Source organism: Choristoneura fumiferana, chromosome 23 (assembly GCF_025370935.1).
Source record: "Choristoneura fumiferana chromosome 23, NRCan_CFum_1, whole genome shotgun sequence".
Classification (NCBI taxonomy): domain Eukaryota; kingdom Metazoa; phylum Arthropoda; class Insecta; order Lepidoptera; family Tortricidae; genus Choristoneura; species Choristoneura fumiferana.
Genome location: NC_133494.1, coordinates 2,927,602 through 2,944,997, shown reverse-complemented (window position 1 = coordinate 2,944,997; position 17,396 = coordinate 2,927,602). Strand labels below are relative to the sequence as shown.

At 39.6% G+C, this 17,396-nt stretch overlaps 1 protein-coding gene across 1 annotated transcript; it reads left to right on the top strand.

The window, feature by feature from the left end:
• The first annotated feature begins 2,026 nt into the window (after window positions 1-2,026).
• Window positions 2,027-16,159, top strand: LOC141441188 (zinc finger-containing ubiquitin peptidase 1-like). Its single transcript, XM_074105864.1, has 15 exons — window positions 2,027-2,259; window positions 3,536-3,828; window positions 4,597-4,652; window positions 4,815-4,925; window positions 5,419-5,769; window positions 6,600-6,707; window positions 7,324-7,440; window positions 9,082-9,253; window positions 9,902-10,025; window positions 11,251-11,401; window positions 12,310-12,401; window positions 13,559-13,689; window positions 14,168-14,256; window positions 15,813-15,953; window positions 16,148-16,159. The coding sequence occupies exons 1-15, from the start codon at window positions 2,027-2,029 to the stop codon at window positions 16,157-16,159; spliced, it is 2,181 nt and encodes a 726-aa protein (XP_073961965.1).
• The last annotated feature ends 1,237 nt before the right edge of the window (window positions 16,160-17,396 follow it).

The following is a 17,396-nucleotide window of genomic DNA, read 5'->3' as shown; positions in this document are numbered from 1 at the left end:
TCGCTCGCTTGTCCCTGCGTTGTGGTCACAATTCATACTAACCACTCTTCGCTTCGCTCGTCGTACCTAAATTTTTCTTCTTTTCGGAATATCACGATGTGCCCGGTATAGAGCTAGGAATATCGACGAATGCGTTTCTCTAATCGATCTGCCGTATTGTTTCGCAGGCACATCGTGATATGCCTGGCCAACTTTTAGTCATATCATGAAATGGCGCCATTTCACGATATGCCTAGGAATTTCGTGATCTGGCATATTTTACGATCGGCCGCCGACACATACACCGGCTGCTGGCACCCTGACATAATAAAAATACGTAAATAGGGTTTAGGTTAGTACACCCAGCAGCAGAAGTGGAAGAGCGGTTACGGTGCTCAAAGTGATACACACGACCCTTCTGTCACGGTAATAAGGTAGAAGCGGATTTTGAAGTAGCGATTACAAGTTTAATATGGATATAACTAGTGCGACTGGTTAGGTAGATATCTAGATTTATTGATTAGATATCATGTTGTTTATTGGTCTGACAGTTATCTTATTACTTATTTATATTTACTTACCGCAATGCAATCTTATAGATAATAAAATTCAATAAATGTTATTCTTGCAACCAACTGTAAGTAAAGAAAAATATTTAGGAGTTATATACAGCTAAAACATAATTCTAATTATTTTAAAATAGATACCTACTTACATGTACTAGTCTTATCCATGTTAAACTTGTAATCGCTACTTCAAACCGCTCTCTAATAACAAAAGAGTATTTAGATGATTTCGAGCAGTACCACTAGGTACTCTATGTCCTTTTCCTGCTGCATAGGTATACCGATAGTTTATTACAGCTCAGTAACAACAGAAACGAACTAAATAAATTAATAAATGTTTACGGGCGTTTCTATCTACCTTTGGACCCTGAGTTTATCGCTCCGATTTTAACAAAGTTTTGGGAGGTAGACTCAGTCCATGATTACTGGAGACCCTGTTTTTCCAGATCGGAAAAAATGTAAAATACGTACCTATTAATTAATTTAATAAACAATAATAAAAAATGTCGGACCATTTCTCCAGACAACACTTTTAATTTCATCTGGTAAATAATTAAAAAAAATTGAGGTATATATCTTACTCTTACATACCTACGCGAACACCCATTTAAATATAGCTTAAATCTATTGTTCAGGTCATTCCGTGTAGACTGAATTAAAAACCTTTGTTGCAGTCTGGTTGCACTTTAAAAATTGAAGGAAAATTTACACCACGTATGCATTATTAAAAAATTATGTTGCTGCAGGCTACTCGTAATTAAGTTTGCAAAAAACTTTTGCACGAAAGCTGCCAAGAGAAATTTGTTCTTAGGGTTCTGTCCTACAAGGAACTCTTATAGTTTCACCATGCCAATCTGTAGAAAATTGTAGTTGTGCGATCTTTCTTAAGTTTTCTCTCTAACACAACATATACCTTCCTTCATCACTATATGCCTTCTGACAATTTTATACAAAAAGTTCAAACTTAAAGTGACAGCGAAGTGTGAAGATATCTTTGAGCTCGCCTATACATGTATCTTGTTCTGTTATTTTTTTTACTGTCGACATTGTTGTTATATTTTTATTGTAGTTAAGTTGTTCATTGTTACGTTTTCCGTTGTTTTTTGTTCATTTTTGTATGAAAGGATGGACTCCGGTTCGAGTACTACTCGGTCAAAAGACGATACTTGTAAGTTGTCTCCCGTAAAAACGGCTCTTTTATCGAAAATACAAAAAAACATTGCAACAACAGAAATTTATATAATATTTCTAGCGGGCCCATACCTTGAAATCCCCTGAAAAAAAATCTGGGTTTAGGTATGATAAGTGTTAACATCGTTCACATGTTGATCAGTGAAGTGTTGTTATGGTTAGCATCAGCCTATGTCAATTGCTGGACATAGGGGCTATTTCCGGGTCACACTCTTTCCCGGCCCGGATAATACATGTACTTTGACTTTGATTCCTACAATGACCATTGTCCCATTTGTTCCAGGAGCGCCATGTCGACCAGCCCCTTCCCCTACACCTGCGAGCTCTGCGGAGCCGAGGGTCTCACGGATGAAGGCATGCGCTCCCACACCATGGAGGCCCACGTGGCCGGGCGCCCCTCCTGCCCCTTCTGCGACTGCTGCGTGCCTCAGCCGCAGTTGGCGGGCCACGTTCAGAGAGCGCATCTGCATTATCTAACGCCGGAACGAGAGCTCATGGCGTTCATTGATGATCAGAGTCCTGGGTAAGCCCTGGGATCCTGTCGTTACGCCGAAAATATTTTCCCAAATTGTTCATCTCCAAACTGATTCATATTGGCAAATAATATAATTAATGTTTATTACATTACAAATCAAAATAACTAAATAAACCAAAATTTTACAAAACTAAAAATTACAAATAAAATATACCCTGGAGATCGCCCACTTAGGGCATTCGTCCCCAGGACGGAGGCCGCATTGCCCCTCTGCACCGCCAAACTTAGGCGCTGGGCAAAGAAGGTACCAGCCCTATGGTCGCCTGAGACGCCGAAGAGCTTGTCCGACACTTCTTTTACAAACTTTTTTGTGTCGGACGACCATGGGCCCAAAGTTTCTATTGCAAGTGCCGCAAACATGTAGTTGTTTGAAAGAAAAGCGTATTTGCGACATTTAATAGTTTGGGCCTGCTCTGCGGCGGACCCTGGTTTCCGTGCAGAACCGTTAACGTGGGACGGAGCCAATGTGTCTACACAGGTGACGTTCCACGCTAAGGGGCGGCCCATGCACCAAGGTACTAAAGTACAACCATTGGCAAACGATTTTTTTGAAACTTTAAAATATTCCGAATATAATCACCTCAGGACTAGCTGTAGAAGGTTAGATTTTATAACAATCCTGAAGTGTGTTCGTCCATATGAAACAGTTGGTAATTCAATCATCTGGGACAAATATTTTTCGTGAAAAATTAGAGAATCCCTCTCACTAGGTAGGTACATCTGTTCCATACTTTTCCCCTGTACTTTACTACTATATATACTTCCACCATACCACGTCAGATAGGTACCCGACTTGACGTACTGATATGACCTTCTAACTCCTTTTGTCTGAGACTGACTGGCTCACTTGGACTGTTGCCAAAGCAGTAGCTTATTCACAGAGAACACAATATCTGCATTACCTAGGCACGCTGAAATGGAAGCTGATCGCATTTATAAATACCAATATTTCATAGGCGAAGTGACAGAAACTGATTTTTAGGATTTAATGGAAAAGATCGGATCGCCAAGTTTTTATCAGTGCGTAGGTGTAGCGGGACACTTAATTGAAAATTGACAAAGGCGGCACAAGGCGTAGGCGCCGTGGGCTACTGCCCAAAGCCACGCGGTCCTTAACATGACAATGTGAATGTGCCATCATAGGCCTCGCAAAGTTTTCTTGGCCACGCCAAATGTAGGTCTTTCATCGATACTTTGAACTGTCACAGCTTTACACAGGCACAGGGCACAAGGTGTCATGACAGCAAATGCCTAATATTTCCAGGTACGATGAGGACTCCAAAATGACAACGACAGACAGTTGCAGCTACAATACTCCCGGCTCGATGAACGGCTGGCACAGCCCCGAATCCTCCGCCTCCCTCCACAATGGAGCCATTTCTAAAACCTACCAGAACGGCTACCAAGATAAAGAGTATTCGGAAGAGAGGTCACCGAAGAATATTAACTTGACGAATGGGCTCAAGAATATTAACATCAGTAACGGGGTGATTCCGAAGAAATTGAGCCGTGAAGGTTCGAGAGAGAGGGAGATGGTCAACGGGCACGATAAGAAACGTAAGTTAATAAACTGTAGTACCTACCTAGTATTTTTAAGTAAGGGCTGCAATTTACTTATAAAATTATCGGTAGATAAATGACACTACCTATACTTCTTACGAGTAACGACTGCGTAAAAGCTAAGTTACTAAGTAATAGTATTGTAATATTAGGTACTTATTCTGTGCTATAGTCACAGAATATCCTGTAGTTGCTATGTAGTGAGCAGTGGCGTGGTGTCGTAACACCGTGTCGTGTCGTCGTTCAGGTGTGTTCTATTGCATGTGTACACTAACTCCGAAGAGTTAAATCCAAAGACGTTAAGTACCTAACTCACGCTTCTTACACTCTCCGGGTTACTTGGTAAAAAAAAAAACATTTTGAATACAAGTTTTTTTTCGGACTGTACTTGCATTGTCATTTGTCACCTAAACTACATTATTTTGCATACCAAATTTCAAGTTGGTGCCATTAACCGTTGAAGAGTTCCATCCTGCGGAGACAATCCTGACCGGACGACCAGGATGTCACTACCAGATTATTGTATTGTCACGCAATTTACATACCAGTAAGTATGCCAAATTTCAAGTCAATTCGACTACTGGAAGTTGATCGATTTTAACTTGCAAGATTTAACTACAGACATACAGACAGACAACGGGACAGGTGAAACTAAATAAAAGCTTGTAAAAATATTCACTCCACGCCACTGGCAGCTAGGGAATTCTTACTTGTTTTACTAGAAGTAATAAAAACTTTTTTACTACGCTATTACTTACTCTTCAGATTCGAGTCCGAGTCACAACTCCAGAAGTTATGAAGGATCGCCGAATAAAAACAAGGTAACTAACTGACAAAGTTCGAAATGAAGATCTATTGTCTGTTACTACGCTTGATAATGAAGATTTATTAGGTTAATGTTCGCATCATAATATTTATCATTGCTCCCATTTTGTTGTACTGGTTTTCAAAACCATTTAAAACATAATTTGTCTGAATTTCAGTTAACAATGGCAAGTGCTGGTCAAGGATCGCCGCTAAGATCGCAATTAGCTTTAAAACTGAAACCAAATACACCTAAAAAGTCGGCACCTACCCCCAGCCCAACAGTTCAGGTAATTTATTTTTTCCATGAAAGTTATAAACTTCGCTAGGCAACTACTGTCTAAATATGTATTTATTTGAAAAGGCGCGGAACTTTTTAGGCGCGAACACATTCATGACGTGAGTCGTGCGGTCCGAATGAAAGTAGGTAATCCATTTTCAATTTCTGCGTTAAAGTTTCTATGGGCTGACTGCTTTTTTATTTTAAGATTGAATAAACATGATAATAGAAGATGGAAATTTATTAGTTATTTTAATTTTGAAATATATATTTTAATTTGGTGGTATTTTATACACCAGGGACATTACAACAAGTCGGACCGCAGCTCTCTTGTCAAACTTTTGTTTTGACAGTGACAGATCGAGCGATTTCTTCTCCGAAATACCGTGAGGCCGCCAAAAATCGAAATAATTTGTTTTTAACCGAATATAAAAAATTCTCGTGTGTCAATTGTCTTGTCACTAAGGTACCAAATCTATAAACAGTGTATTATTAATTTGCAGTGTCTACTTTGTGATTTTACGTCAACATGCCCTCGAAAGTTAGAAGAGCATATAAATCGGGCACATTTCGACCTGACCTCGCCTTCTGTGTTGGGAAACGCTAACAGCAACAACGTGAATCCGACCTTAACGCTGGGCAATCCTACTTTGACATTGGACAATCCGACGTTGGATAATCCAACGCTGAACTTGGATAATCCCACGTTAGCGTACAGTGCAATGGCATTGTCTCCCGGTCCTCACAGTTCGACGTATCAGTGTCCGATTTGTGAGAGAGAATTCACAAATGGCTCGGAAGTAGAAGTGCATGTGAATGTGGAACACAGGGATATTTTAAGCCCACAGAAGTCGGTAAGTTTGGTAGTGGTTTTAATTCAAAAGTTCACCATGTGCCAATTGCTTGCTATTATTTACTAACAATCCTATTGCTAGGGTTGATATGATGATGATAATAATAAATTCTTTACTTTTATGGCAGTATATTGTAGTGACTGGCAGTCAAACTTATGTCTGATGCTATTAAAATACCTATTTAAAGGAAAAGTTTTTAGTTAGAATAGTAAAAAAATGAAGCTCAGAACAAACGGCCATCACTGTTGTTGGTATCAACACAGCACCATTTGCTCATTTGCATTTGCATGAAATTCAATTGGACGTAGTTTAGCAAAAACATTCCAAAGCCTTATCATGTTATTCTTTAATGTTGCTTTTAATATTATTGAAAGTAGTTCCAAAATAAAATAAAAATTGTTGAGGTTTGGAATGTTTTTGCTAAATTACATACAATTATCACTATCCTTTGGAAAATATATAATTTTCCCAGATAGAAACTAGTCTATTTTGTTCCTCAGTCCACAAACTATCCTTCCCAAATTGTTTTATCGAAACATGTGACTCTTTTCATATAGCCATTAGAGTTTATGTTTTGTTCTATCCAATATTAATATAGAACAAAACACAAGGCCATATGGACTACTTTAACCCTTACGATCTTGGCTTATACAATCATGCAGGTTAATTACATTTGAATTTTGACATAAGGTCCATGGTTGTAACTCTTACATTTGAATTTGACATGGATTGTATATAAAGTCCATTGTCATAACTCTTTTCATACCTACTCGTCTGGGTTCGAAAGGGTTAACATGTCAAGTAATAATAGAGTATGTTTGGCATTACAGGACCAGGTGGACAATGCATCATGTGATGATGTAGTGATGATGGAAGAGAGTCCTGTCAGCAACTGCCCAGTGTGCTGCCAACCGCTGCCGTTGTCACAACATGAACTGGTGACTGCTTAATACTGTGGGACAAATTAAGATAGAAAGAAATTGATGGTTGAAAGGAGAAATTGACTAAGCAACATTTTTGTAAGATATTGAGTTATATACATGTTTGGAATCAGTGAATTTTTCTCTGTCATTTGAGCTATGTCTAAAAAATTTCACAAAAAATGTTGCTTAGTTAATTTCTCCTTTCAACCGTCGAAATGTTTTATTGTGACAACATGTATTGTATTTTATTTTATACAATTTCTATAAAATTGTAATATTTGCGTGTGTTATGTCTAATCAAAATTATCCACAGTGATGTGCAGCTCAAGTAGGCCACACCGCGCGTTAACCATATCTGTGATTATGATAACTGAATTATAGTATTTCATTCAACAGTTGTATAATAGGGGTCAAAAAAGGTGAAATGCGTGAGTTACGATGTGAGCGTAGCGAATCGAATCGTAAATCAAAGAAATTTACATAATTCTTTTCCAACAGTTTTTATTTGTTGGCTTTTTTATACTCTTTATTGTACAAAAAGGAAATACAAAAATGTTGTTGTGTTGGTTTTTTTATAATTTTGATATTTTGTGCTCTAACCTCTTAAGACATTGTTACCGACTGTTGACAGATCCAACACATTGAGGAGCACTTCGAGCGGGGCGAGGACTGCGGGGCTGCCTCGCTGAGCGCGGCGGAGCGCGAGGCGCAGAGGAACCGCGAGGAGCACGAGTTTCAGATGTTACGGGTAACTAACTGGTTATATTATAAAAGCCTTTTTAATCGGACGGAAGCCGTGGTGGCGGAGTGGTTTGACCTATGGCCTCTCAAGCACAAGATCGTGGGTTCAAACCCCTGCTCGCACCACTGAGTTTCGAAATTCATGTGCGGATTTATATTTGAAATTTACCATGAAGGTTGAAGGAAAACATCTTGAGAAAATTTGCACATACCTGCGAAGCAATTCAATGGTGTGTGTGAAGTTCCCAGTCCACACTGGGCCCGCGTGGGAACTACGGCCCAAGGCCTCTCATTCTGAGAGGAGGCCTGTGCCCAGGAGTGGGTCGAATATGGGCTTTGATGATGATGATGATGATGAATCTGACAGAATTTATAGCATTACAAGAATATTTTAAATGTATTTCTTCATTTCTTAACTTTTCTTCTCTTTTATTCATAGATTTCTCTTATGCACATGCCGGGCAAACGACACGTGGAATGGTTAGATTACATTAATTACTGACTAACAAGAGATTGATTACGAACTGGTAAGTAATTATGTATCCCTGCAACATACTTGTGTTACCTTTCTTTAACCAGACGCGGCTCACCTAGTAGATGTCTGGGCCCCCTAGAGTGCTATTCACTACACGTGCCGCGTGCGAGTGAATACGAGTTATGCGATGAACAGAGGCACGATTCTTATGCCTAAACGTCACTTTTGTACGGCAGTGAGGCTTCCGTACTTTACTTATTTTGTGCTTAACTGACAAACCGATGATCATGGTGACCTTTGGTTAGGGAGCCTGAGAGGGTATGACCTAGACTCAGGATAGTTAATATTCCGGAAAATTGCATACATGGTAAACGTACGAGTGCTCGTCACTGTCCCAATAGCTGGCATCTTTAATCTTATGTCTTTAGCAATAGAGATGACAGCAAGGTGTCGTATATTGGGCAGGGTGTCGAGCACTCGGACTTAGTGCCCGCGGGATTGCATATTGATTTGTTTAGGCGTCGTAATGTTGGTAAGGTGGTTAGGTGTTTTAATGTTTGCAAAAAGATCTGTTATTAAATCCAAATATAAACAGATATGGATGATTTATTCCTTCATATATCCATACAGAGCTGATGTGATATTTAAATGTTTATCCTGCAGATCTGCATTGAAAATACAAACTGAAAATATAGATGCAGAAAAACCAGAAAAATAAGACCAGCACTGGGAATTGAGTGGTTGGTCTGACCAGCAGTGGTGTAGCGATATAGCACGCGGTACGGAATACTGAGGACCTGGGTTCGATTCCCAGTGCCGGTCTTATTTTTCTGGTTTTTCTGTGCATCTATATTTCAGTTTGTATTTTCAATTTAGGGATGACCGTAAAAGTATAAATTTGGAATTGAAATAAAAAATACAAAAAGATTCCAAAAAACGAATCTACAGATCTGCAGTTTTTTTTTAATGTATCATGTCAGTTTTTTCTGTTACTATCCTAAGAACAGATCTTCATATGTCTTATAGTTGCAGACTTTCCCATACTGAGCAATCTAAATGAGCCATCCTGTATATGTCTGAATCTAGTTTCATTACTTTTCCATCAATCCCACCCTTGCATAAACCCAAGCCATAACCACCTTATCCAACATTCAACACTGCCAACTTGTCCAGGCCCAATACGGGATGGAGGAAGACGAGGAAGGCTACACGAACCGGGCCAGCAACAGCTTGAAACGCGCCGTGTACAGCGGGGCGCTCTCGGTGGCCGGCTACTACGAGCGCAGCGTGGGGCTGCGGCGCGCCTCGGCCTCCGGACTGGACACTGGATGCTCACGGACCAGCGGTGAGGGGACATCTATACTACTCTGGTTACAGGGCTACGGCACATGCTGAGCCGAGTCCTTTTGGCATCACAATACAGCACAATGTCTCTAATTTTTCTCTCTTCTCCTTTTTTATGTTTTTACTGTGTTTTTGTTGTGATGTAGTGTGTTTTTGTTGTCAATAAATGTTGTGAGTTTGAGTTTGTGAGTCAAAAGAATATAAGGGCCACTTGAATTTTACTGGTAAAATCAACAATATGTTTTCGTTTTTAATTGAATACATTTAATTGAATGAAAAGTTAAGTACTTAACTGTGTTATGTTCTATTAATTAAACCATTTTTAGACAAGGCATGTTATAAATAATTATATTTATTAGTATTTTCGTTTCACCCATAAAATTGACGTGGCCCTTATTTTCCTTTGAGCAGTATATTAACACCTACAGGATCTATGTTCATGCTAACACAACTGAAGTGGACTGGATGAAAGGTTGGAAGAGAACCTTCTTGCTGCAAATATCCTGTTGACATTATATAAAACTGACAGAAAAATCAGTTACAAAAGATTCCAACGTGGACATCATTCAGTTGCCTCAACTTTATGTATGTTGGCAAAAATCCTCTCGGTGACTTGTATGTTGACGATATTATATCTTATTCCCGGCAGGGATCCTGGAGCGGATAGCGCAGCTAAACGCACAGAACCCTAGCATAGTCAAGACATACCTGTGCAGTGCGGGGGACCATTACGCAAGCACTTACGGCGACCGCGGCTGGGGATGCGGCTACAGGTATAAAACCTTACGAGGTACATAAGGTGGTTTTCCACCGGCGAGGCGAGACGAGAATTGAAATTTGTATGGCAGCGCCCGCGGCGGCACGCGGCGGGGCGCGAGAATGCATACAAATTTCAATTCTCGTCTCGCCTCGCGGTGGAAAATCACCATTACGCACTCGAGCCATTTTACATAAGATTTGATAAAGTAACATGCGCTTCTAACATAGAGACAGCGTGAAACGTTACGCACACTTACGTGGTGGTAGGTATAGGTATCAAATATGGACAAAAATTGTCTTTAAGTAATTATGAATGGTCCTTTAATGCCTATCTTAGGGTTTCTCAAACTTATGGCTCACGTACCCTGTTAAAGTTTCTAGATGATAGGCGAACCAAACCCCCCCCCCCAAACTTAATCATCTTCCTAGTCTTGCAGCCTGGTGGTTTTTGGAGTCACGTAAGCCTTGTCGCGAACCCCTACCGTCGAATAGCGAACCCCTAGGGGTTCGCGTACCCCACTTTGAGTAACCTGCCCTATCTGAATGACTCGCACGTTCCAACTCCTCGACGCCCTTTCTCGTTCTTGCTTTACAACCAAAACATTGCGTCCATTAGCGATAACGCATTAGCTATAGCTATTAAAACGAATATAATAAGTCTCCTATCACTAATAATTTAATTACTTATCTTCTTAAACTGAAAAACACTACACAAAAGTCGTCGTGGTACAGGTTCCCCGTTCGACGGCCAAGAGGCGATTGCGGTTGTTGCCCGCACAGACACTCACGAGCCCGGTGCAGTAGGAAGTTGAATAGTAAAGATTTCTCAAAAACTATTGAAAAATCGGTAGACTGAATAGGGCATATTACGCACAGCTCTGCGCAGGGGGCGACATTAGCTCGTGAAAAGAATTCACTAAGAATTACACAGTATCTCAGTGTCTCAGTCAGTGTTGGTGTGCAATAAAGAGTTATTGTATTGTATTGTATCTTTTTTTTATATATCATTAGAACAAATTAAAGATCAATTATCAAACTTAAAAAAATGTGTACAGATTTCTATTGTTTACACAATGTTCTAGCGGGCACGTATTTGGAAATCGAAAATTGAAATATCGAACCTAACCTAACAACTTTCGATATTTTGACCGTCGACTTTTTAACTTTAGATCTAAGAGTGAATTTTCGATATTCAGATACGTCCCCGTCATGGCATACCCAGGAACTCTCTTTCCCCAGGAACATGCAAATGGTCCTCTCCTCACTCGTCAAGCATCCCCAATACAGTGCGCTACTTAGCTGCGTGACAGAGCAGGAGGAATGCGCGCCATCCATCCCCCGCTTGCAACTATTGGTGGAGAGAGCTTGGCAAATGGGTTTTGACACACAGGTAACGTCATACTAATAATACGACAAACTTGTAACCTAACCTAACCAATGAGGGCTATCGCGTATGAATTTGCCGCTAGGGGCGCTAGTGTAGCGTGAGGTCTCCGAAATGTCAAATCTCATTGTTTTTGGGTGAGCTACGCGGGTTTATTTATGATTACAATAATTTTGTGAATATTTTGCAATACCTGAAATGAATTATGGCAAATATGCTTACGGGTCAATGAATGTCTGCGTTTTGGGACAGTTTCGTCTTTCGGAAACCTTTGTCCTCACTTTTTTCCGAACAAAACGAGACTGCGCATCACTGTGGCATTCTCGATATTTTTATGGTAGGTACGATTTTAAGGTATTAAATATGATTTAAATGTAAACTTTGTTTTCAAAACAAAAGAGTTGTTTCTCTAGGTGGCGCCGCAAAGTCATTAATGCTCGATTTAATAAGCGATTTTTATTTACTACTACGATTTACTGAACAGATTAATTATTTTGCACTAGTTTCTAGGTTTTCACATCACTAAATGTCTTTGGTCGAATAAATGGCGTCTTTGTTTACACTTCATAAATTGGATTGATATAAACCATACCACTAGGCACGATTTCATAAAACAAGCTTTCCATCATCATCATATCAGCCGTAGGACGTCCACTATTGGACATAGGCCTCCCCCATAGATCTCCAGTTGCTTCGGTTGAAAGTGGCCTGCATCCGCCTTGACCCCGCGGCTTTAACCAGCTCATCCGTCCATCTCGTTGGTGGACGTCCTACGCTGCGCTTGCCGATCTTCGGTCTCCATGCGGTGCTATACGGCCTGCCCATTGCCACTTCAATGAGCTAATTCGCTTAACTTTGTCGGTAAGAATAAAGCACAATTACATTTTTAACAAAAAATCTTAATTTTGTAACAGGGCTCCGAGCAGTTGGGCTGCAAACTCCACAACACACGCAAGTGGATCGGCGCCTGCGAGGTGGTCACAGTCCTGTCGTCGCTCAGGATACGGTTAGTAGACTCTCTTCTATACTTTTTTGAAGTGATTTGCTTGTTGCAGCCTACAATTGGTGAAAGATATTTTTACTTTCATAAAACTCATTTTAAACCTCGCCTTGGCTAATCTAGTATGCAGTGGTTGTAAAATCCCCTTGTTCCGTACATAACCAACTTATTACCAGCACTGGGAGAGGACAAATAACTCCGGGTTTTGTAGTAGGATTTTTTTTCCTTGAACAAAACCAACGTCATGGCCGGTAATGTAAGAGGAAAAATAATTCATAGTACAATATCCAGTTTTGAGTAATTCCATTACTCAAGCTTATTTTCACAATCGCGTTTTTTTCCCAATATTAATGGACACAGAAACAATTTCGCTTTTGTGTAGTTTTAGCCCTTCGGGCCGATGCAAACTAAACCTACCTATGTTTCTGGGTCGATTAAACTTGGGAAAAACCGCGATTGTGAAAATAAGCTTCAGTAAAAATGTATAGTTATGTACAAGGCGTTAAAGGATCCTACTCCAAAACCGGGTATTGTACTATGAATTATTTTTCCTCGTACATTACCGGCCCATGACGTTGGTTTTGTACGAGGAAAAATAATTCATAGTACAATACCCGGTTTTGGAGTAGGAATTATTTGTCCTCTCCCAGTGCTGGTAATGGAAGTTGGTTATGTACGGGGAACAAGGGGTAAAATCTTCTATTATTTATGAAAGAAATTCAACCTTTTGTTTCGTCGATCATACTTAGCCAATATGGTATATAAACTTCGCCAATATGCTGTTTGGAAGGTTGTTAGGCGTCGAGGTGAGCGAAACACACCAGTAATCTGTACCACCTTGCTGAACTGGCCTAAACTGGTCTAGAAATATCTTACTAATTGTTATAAACGCAAAAGTTTGTATGGATGGATATGTTTGTTACTCTTTCACGCAAAAACTACTGAACGGATTTACATGAAATTTGGCATTCAGGTAATACATACCCCGGATTAATACATATAGCCTACTTTTAATCCCGAAATAATGTATGGTTCCTGTGGGATCAAAAAGTTTTTAACTATATACTAATTCTGCGCGAGCAAAGCCGCGGGAAAAAGCTAGTACTTAATAATAACTACCCTCAATCTACCAATACTCATATATTACAATTTCGATGCGTCAGATGCCAGCTGATCGACTTCCACAAGCCGACGAGCGCGGACGGCGGGCACCCCGCGCTTTTCGACTGGGTGCTCCGGTACTTCACAGAGGACCCCGGCGGCTTCAAGGCGCCGCTCTATCTGCAGCATCAAGGTACTGGCAGACTGGATGGCCCAGGAGAGGGTACAGTCAACCAATTTGATTCCTAAGCCATTCTATAAACATTGTTATAGACAAATAAAATTGTGTAGCGACTCCTAGTGCCATCTAGTGAGCACATATAGACACCCCAACCGAGTCCTGCCCTACATGACGCTATCCAAGTTTCACAACTCGAACGCATATAGACAACTTTCGACGCTCTTTCTGCGGACTTCGGTCCACAGGGATAACACCTGCCTGGAGAGATAGCTGTCCTATAGCAGTCCACTGTTGGACATAGGCCTCCCGCAAAGAGCACCATTGACCTTATGAACAAAGTTCAATTTTGTTGACATATTGATTTTAGATACGAGTTTTTTTTTCAAAGTAGTAACGATTTGGGAAAAAACGCGAATAGTAGTTACGCAACAGATAAATAACGATTTTTGGAAAATGATCTAACCATCCTAATTGAAGTATTATTGTTCAGGTCACTCGAGAACGATAATAGGGTACGAGAAACACAAAGACGGCAAAGCGACGTTATTAGTGTTGGACCCTTCGCACTCGCCCGCGCAAGTAAGTTAGACAGTAAAGGCTGACCAGAATTATAAAAAACCTCGCCATATTTCGGAAAACCAATAGAACTAATTTCTTGCACTGGTAACACTAAATTCAAATGTCATCTGTCTATTGCTGTCAAAGTTTAACGTTGTTTGCGCGTGGTATTTTAAAGTGTTTTTTGTGTTTTTGTGCGTTAAAATGCCGAAGATTATCCATAGCCTTGGAAGGAAAATAATTCACAATGTATAAAAGTATTTGTCATTGAAAAAGTCTGAGGCATTACAAAATATTCCTTGAAGTAACATTACCGACACCGTTGTCAATATGACTGGTAGGTATCTTATAGTAAGTGTAAAGTATGTTGCAATATAAAACGTAGAAGTGCTGCCCTCGCGTCAGGTTTTTTATATTCCTGGTCAGCCTTTAATATGGTATTTGACTATTTTATAGATTTAAGTTTGACAATGCATGCATGTTATCTATCGAACAGAAAACAATAGGGCAGACAAAACTCTGCGCAGGGGGCGACACTAGCGCAAACCACCATGACAACGTCAGTTTTCTTTACATTTGCCGCCATGACGGGTCATGACCAAACAGTATTAGTACCTATAGAAATCATCACATATTTATTAGTACAAAATAACATGATATTTACAAGTACATCAATAGTAACGAAAGAGCTATATTTTCAAAAATTTTATTGAAATAATATGATATTATGGCCTTCTACAGACATTTAAGATACTCAAAAAACTGTTTCCGGTTTGTGCTAGTGCTGCACTCTGCAAAAAATTACAGTAATTATTCCCTATTTTTAATCTACGTTTACATGTAACAGAGTTATAATTATAAAGATTTGAAATTCAAGGTTAGACAGAGAATGACTTACTTGCATGTGATGTCACACGCAAGTAGCGCCGAGCGCCATACCTACTTGCTACATACCTAGAGAAAAGCGTATTAGAAAGAGGCGCAGACAAGTAGATGTTTCAAAAAATCGCAATAAATCAAATTTTTACCCAATTAATTTTTGTCTTCGCTAAGCATTATCTGTATATATCTATATTTTTATAGTAATATACAGGATATGGCAAATTCAACATTTTTGAAAAATAAGTCACAGCAAAAATGTAACAATTATAAAGCAAGGACTATGGGTCTTTTACATTCTTTCGGTTTCATAGGTCACACTATTTTTTACAACGTTTTTCAATAAAAAGACTCGTCAAGATTGACCCTTCTTCTAAGAAATAAAAAAAAGTTGTTTCAGTGCTAATTTTTAAATAAATTATTCATAAAGTGTAATTGAATTAATGATGAAAAAATGAAATTGAATAAATTGAAATTATCTCAAAAACTGTTAATTTTTGCTGGAATTATGGGACTTGTTAACTTTTTCATACAAAAAAGTGATATTTATATAGAATTGTGGCACTCGTAATTTTTTCGGAGTTGTGGCGTTCTGGGCCCAATAACATTGCAAATTGCCTTGTAATTTGTTATGCAATTGGGCTCTGGCGGCGTGAGAAGTGAAAAATGTATATCACGCGCAACGGCGTTGTCGTCAGGTGCGGCAGGTGGTGATGGGCGCGGCGTGCGCGTGCGCGGCGGCGCTGCGGCTGCTGCGGCGCGGCGCACCCGCCCTGCGCGCAAGGCAGTACCAGCTGCTCGCCGTCACCGGCGTCATGGCCTCCCAGCAGGAGTACGAGGTAACGATTCAAATGAAATTATGTAGAACGGTAGCAGAAATAATATGTATATTAAAGGTAAAATAGTAAAAATCCAAGCATACGACGTGTGTACGTCAGTTCGCACAACAAGAATAACAAACTAAATATATAAATAAGCTGGTTGCTGTGTCAACCATTCATTATACGAACTATGTAATATGATTACATTTCAGAGCCAGTATTAATACAGGCGCTATATAGCCTCTAATACGCCCCCTTAATCTATTACATGTTCTTACTGGTTCTTACATACAAACAGGCAACGTATACCCACAAACGTATACCCACAGTACGACTATCGTACTTTACACAATTTAAATTAAATTAAATTAAACACTTTTTCACCTGCCTGTACTGCTACTCCTTAAGTCCGTAGCAAACAAAATATATACCAAACTTAACTAACCTAACAAATGAACATCGGCATAACAAAATAAGAAAAATTAATTCAATACACAAAACATTCTAAACATAAAACAATACAACATCTACTCTAACTATTCATCCGCCCCCTTATTGGAATAATTTTTCAAAGTTAATTCTCCTAAGAAAATTTTTAGTTTCGGGCCATGCACGGATTTAGTTAAGATGTCCGCTATCATTTTATCGGTTGACATGTACCTGATCTCAACTTTATTACTCAGAACACATTCCCGTATAAAATGATACTTTATGTCAATATGCTTTGTTCTGTTATGCATCATTTTGTTAGTTGCAATTTTATGCGCAGACTGGTTGTCGTTGTAAATGACGACTGTCTTGTTACTATCCACAGTCGTTAGGAGACTGTTTAGTAAAGTACGTAAGTAAAGCGCTTCCTTTGCAGCTTGACTTAGTCCTACGTATTCTGCCTCTGTGGATGATAAGGATACGGTTGCTTGTTTCCTACTCTCCCAGGTAACGACATTCTTCCCCAATTTGAAAATTAACCCAGTGAAAGATTTCCTATCTAGTGCTCCGCCCCAATCTGCGTCTACATAGCCTCGTAAGTCTAAGTCCCCCGACTTCCTAAAAGTAAGGCAAAGATTAGACGTACCCTTCAAATACCTAAGGACTCGCTTTGCGCATTTAAAGTGCGTTTCATCATAGCACGAGTTAAATTGCGAAAGTGCACTCACTGCATGCGCTATGTCCGGTCGCGTATTACAGGCTAAATAATTTAGACATCCTATCAAATTTTGATATGGTAGATTGCAGTGTGAATCAGCTGACTTTTCAAGCTTGATTCCCACTTCCATCGGAGTGTTAACCGGCTTAGCATCTGTCATGTTAAAGTCATTTATGACATTTAAAATGAACTGCTCCTGATCAAGATAAATCACATCTTTATCCCGCCTCAGTCTCATTCCTAGAACATGTCTAGCCGCGCCTAGGTCTTTCACCTTGAACTTTTCAAGCAAACCTGATTTTAATTTCTGCTTT

What these genes read in the sequence shown, in the direction of transcription:
- LOC141441188 (XM_074105864.1), top strand. Translation starts at nt 2,027, where the DNA reads ATGTCGACCAGCCCCTTCCCCTACACCTGCGAGCTCTGCGGAGCCGAG. An exon ending in CCCCCAGCCCAACAGTTCAG is followed by an intron (nt 4,926 to 5,418) that starts GTAATTTATTTT and finishes ATTAATTTGCAG; the next exon opens with TGTCTACTTTGTGATTTTAC. An exon ending in TTTTAAGCCCACAGAAGTCG is followed by an intron (nt 5,770 to 6,599) that starts GTAAGTTTGGTA and finishes TTGGCATTACAG; the next exon opens with GACCAGGTGGACAATGCATC.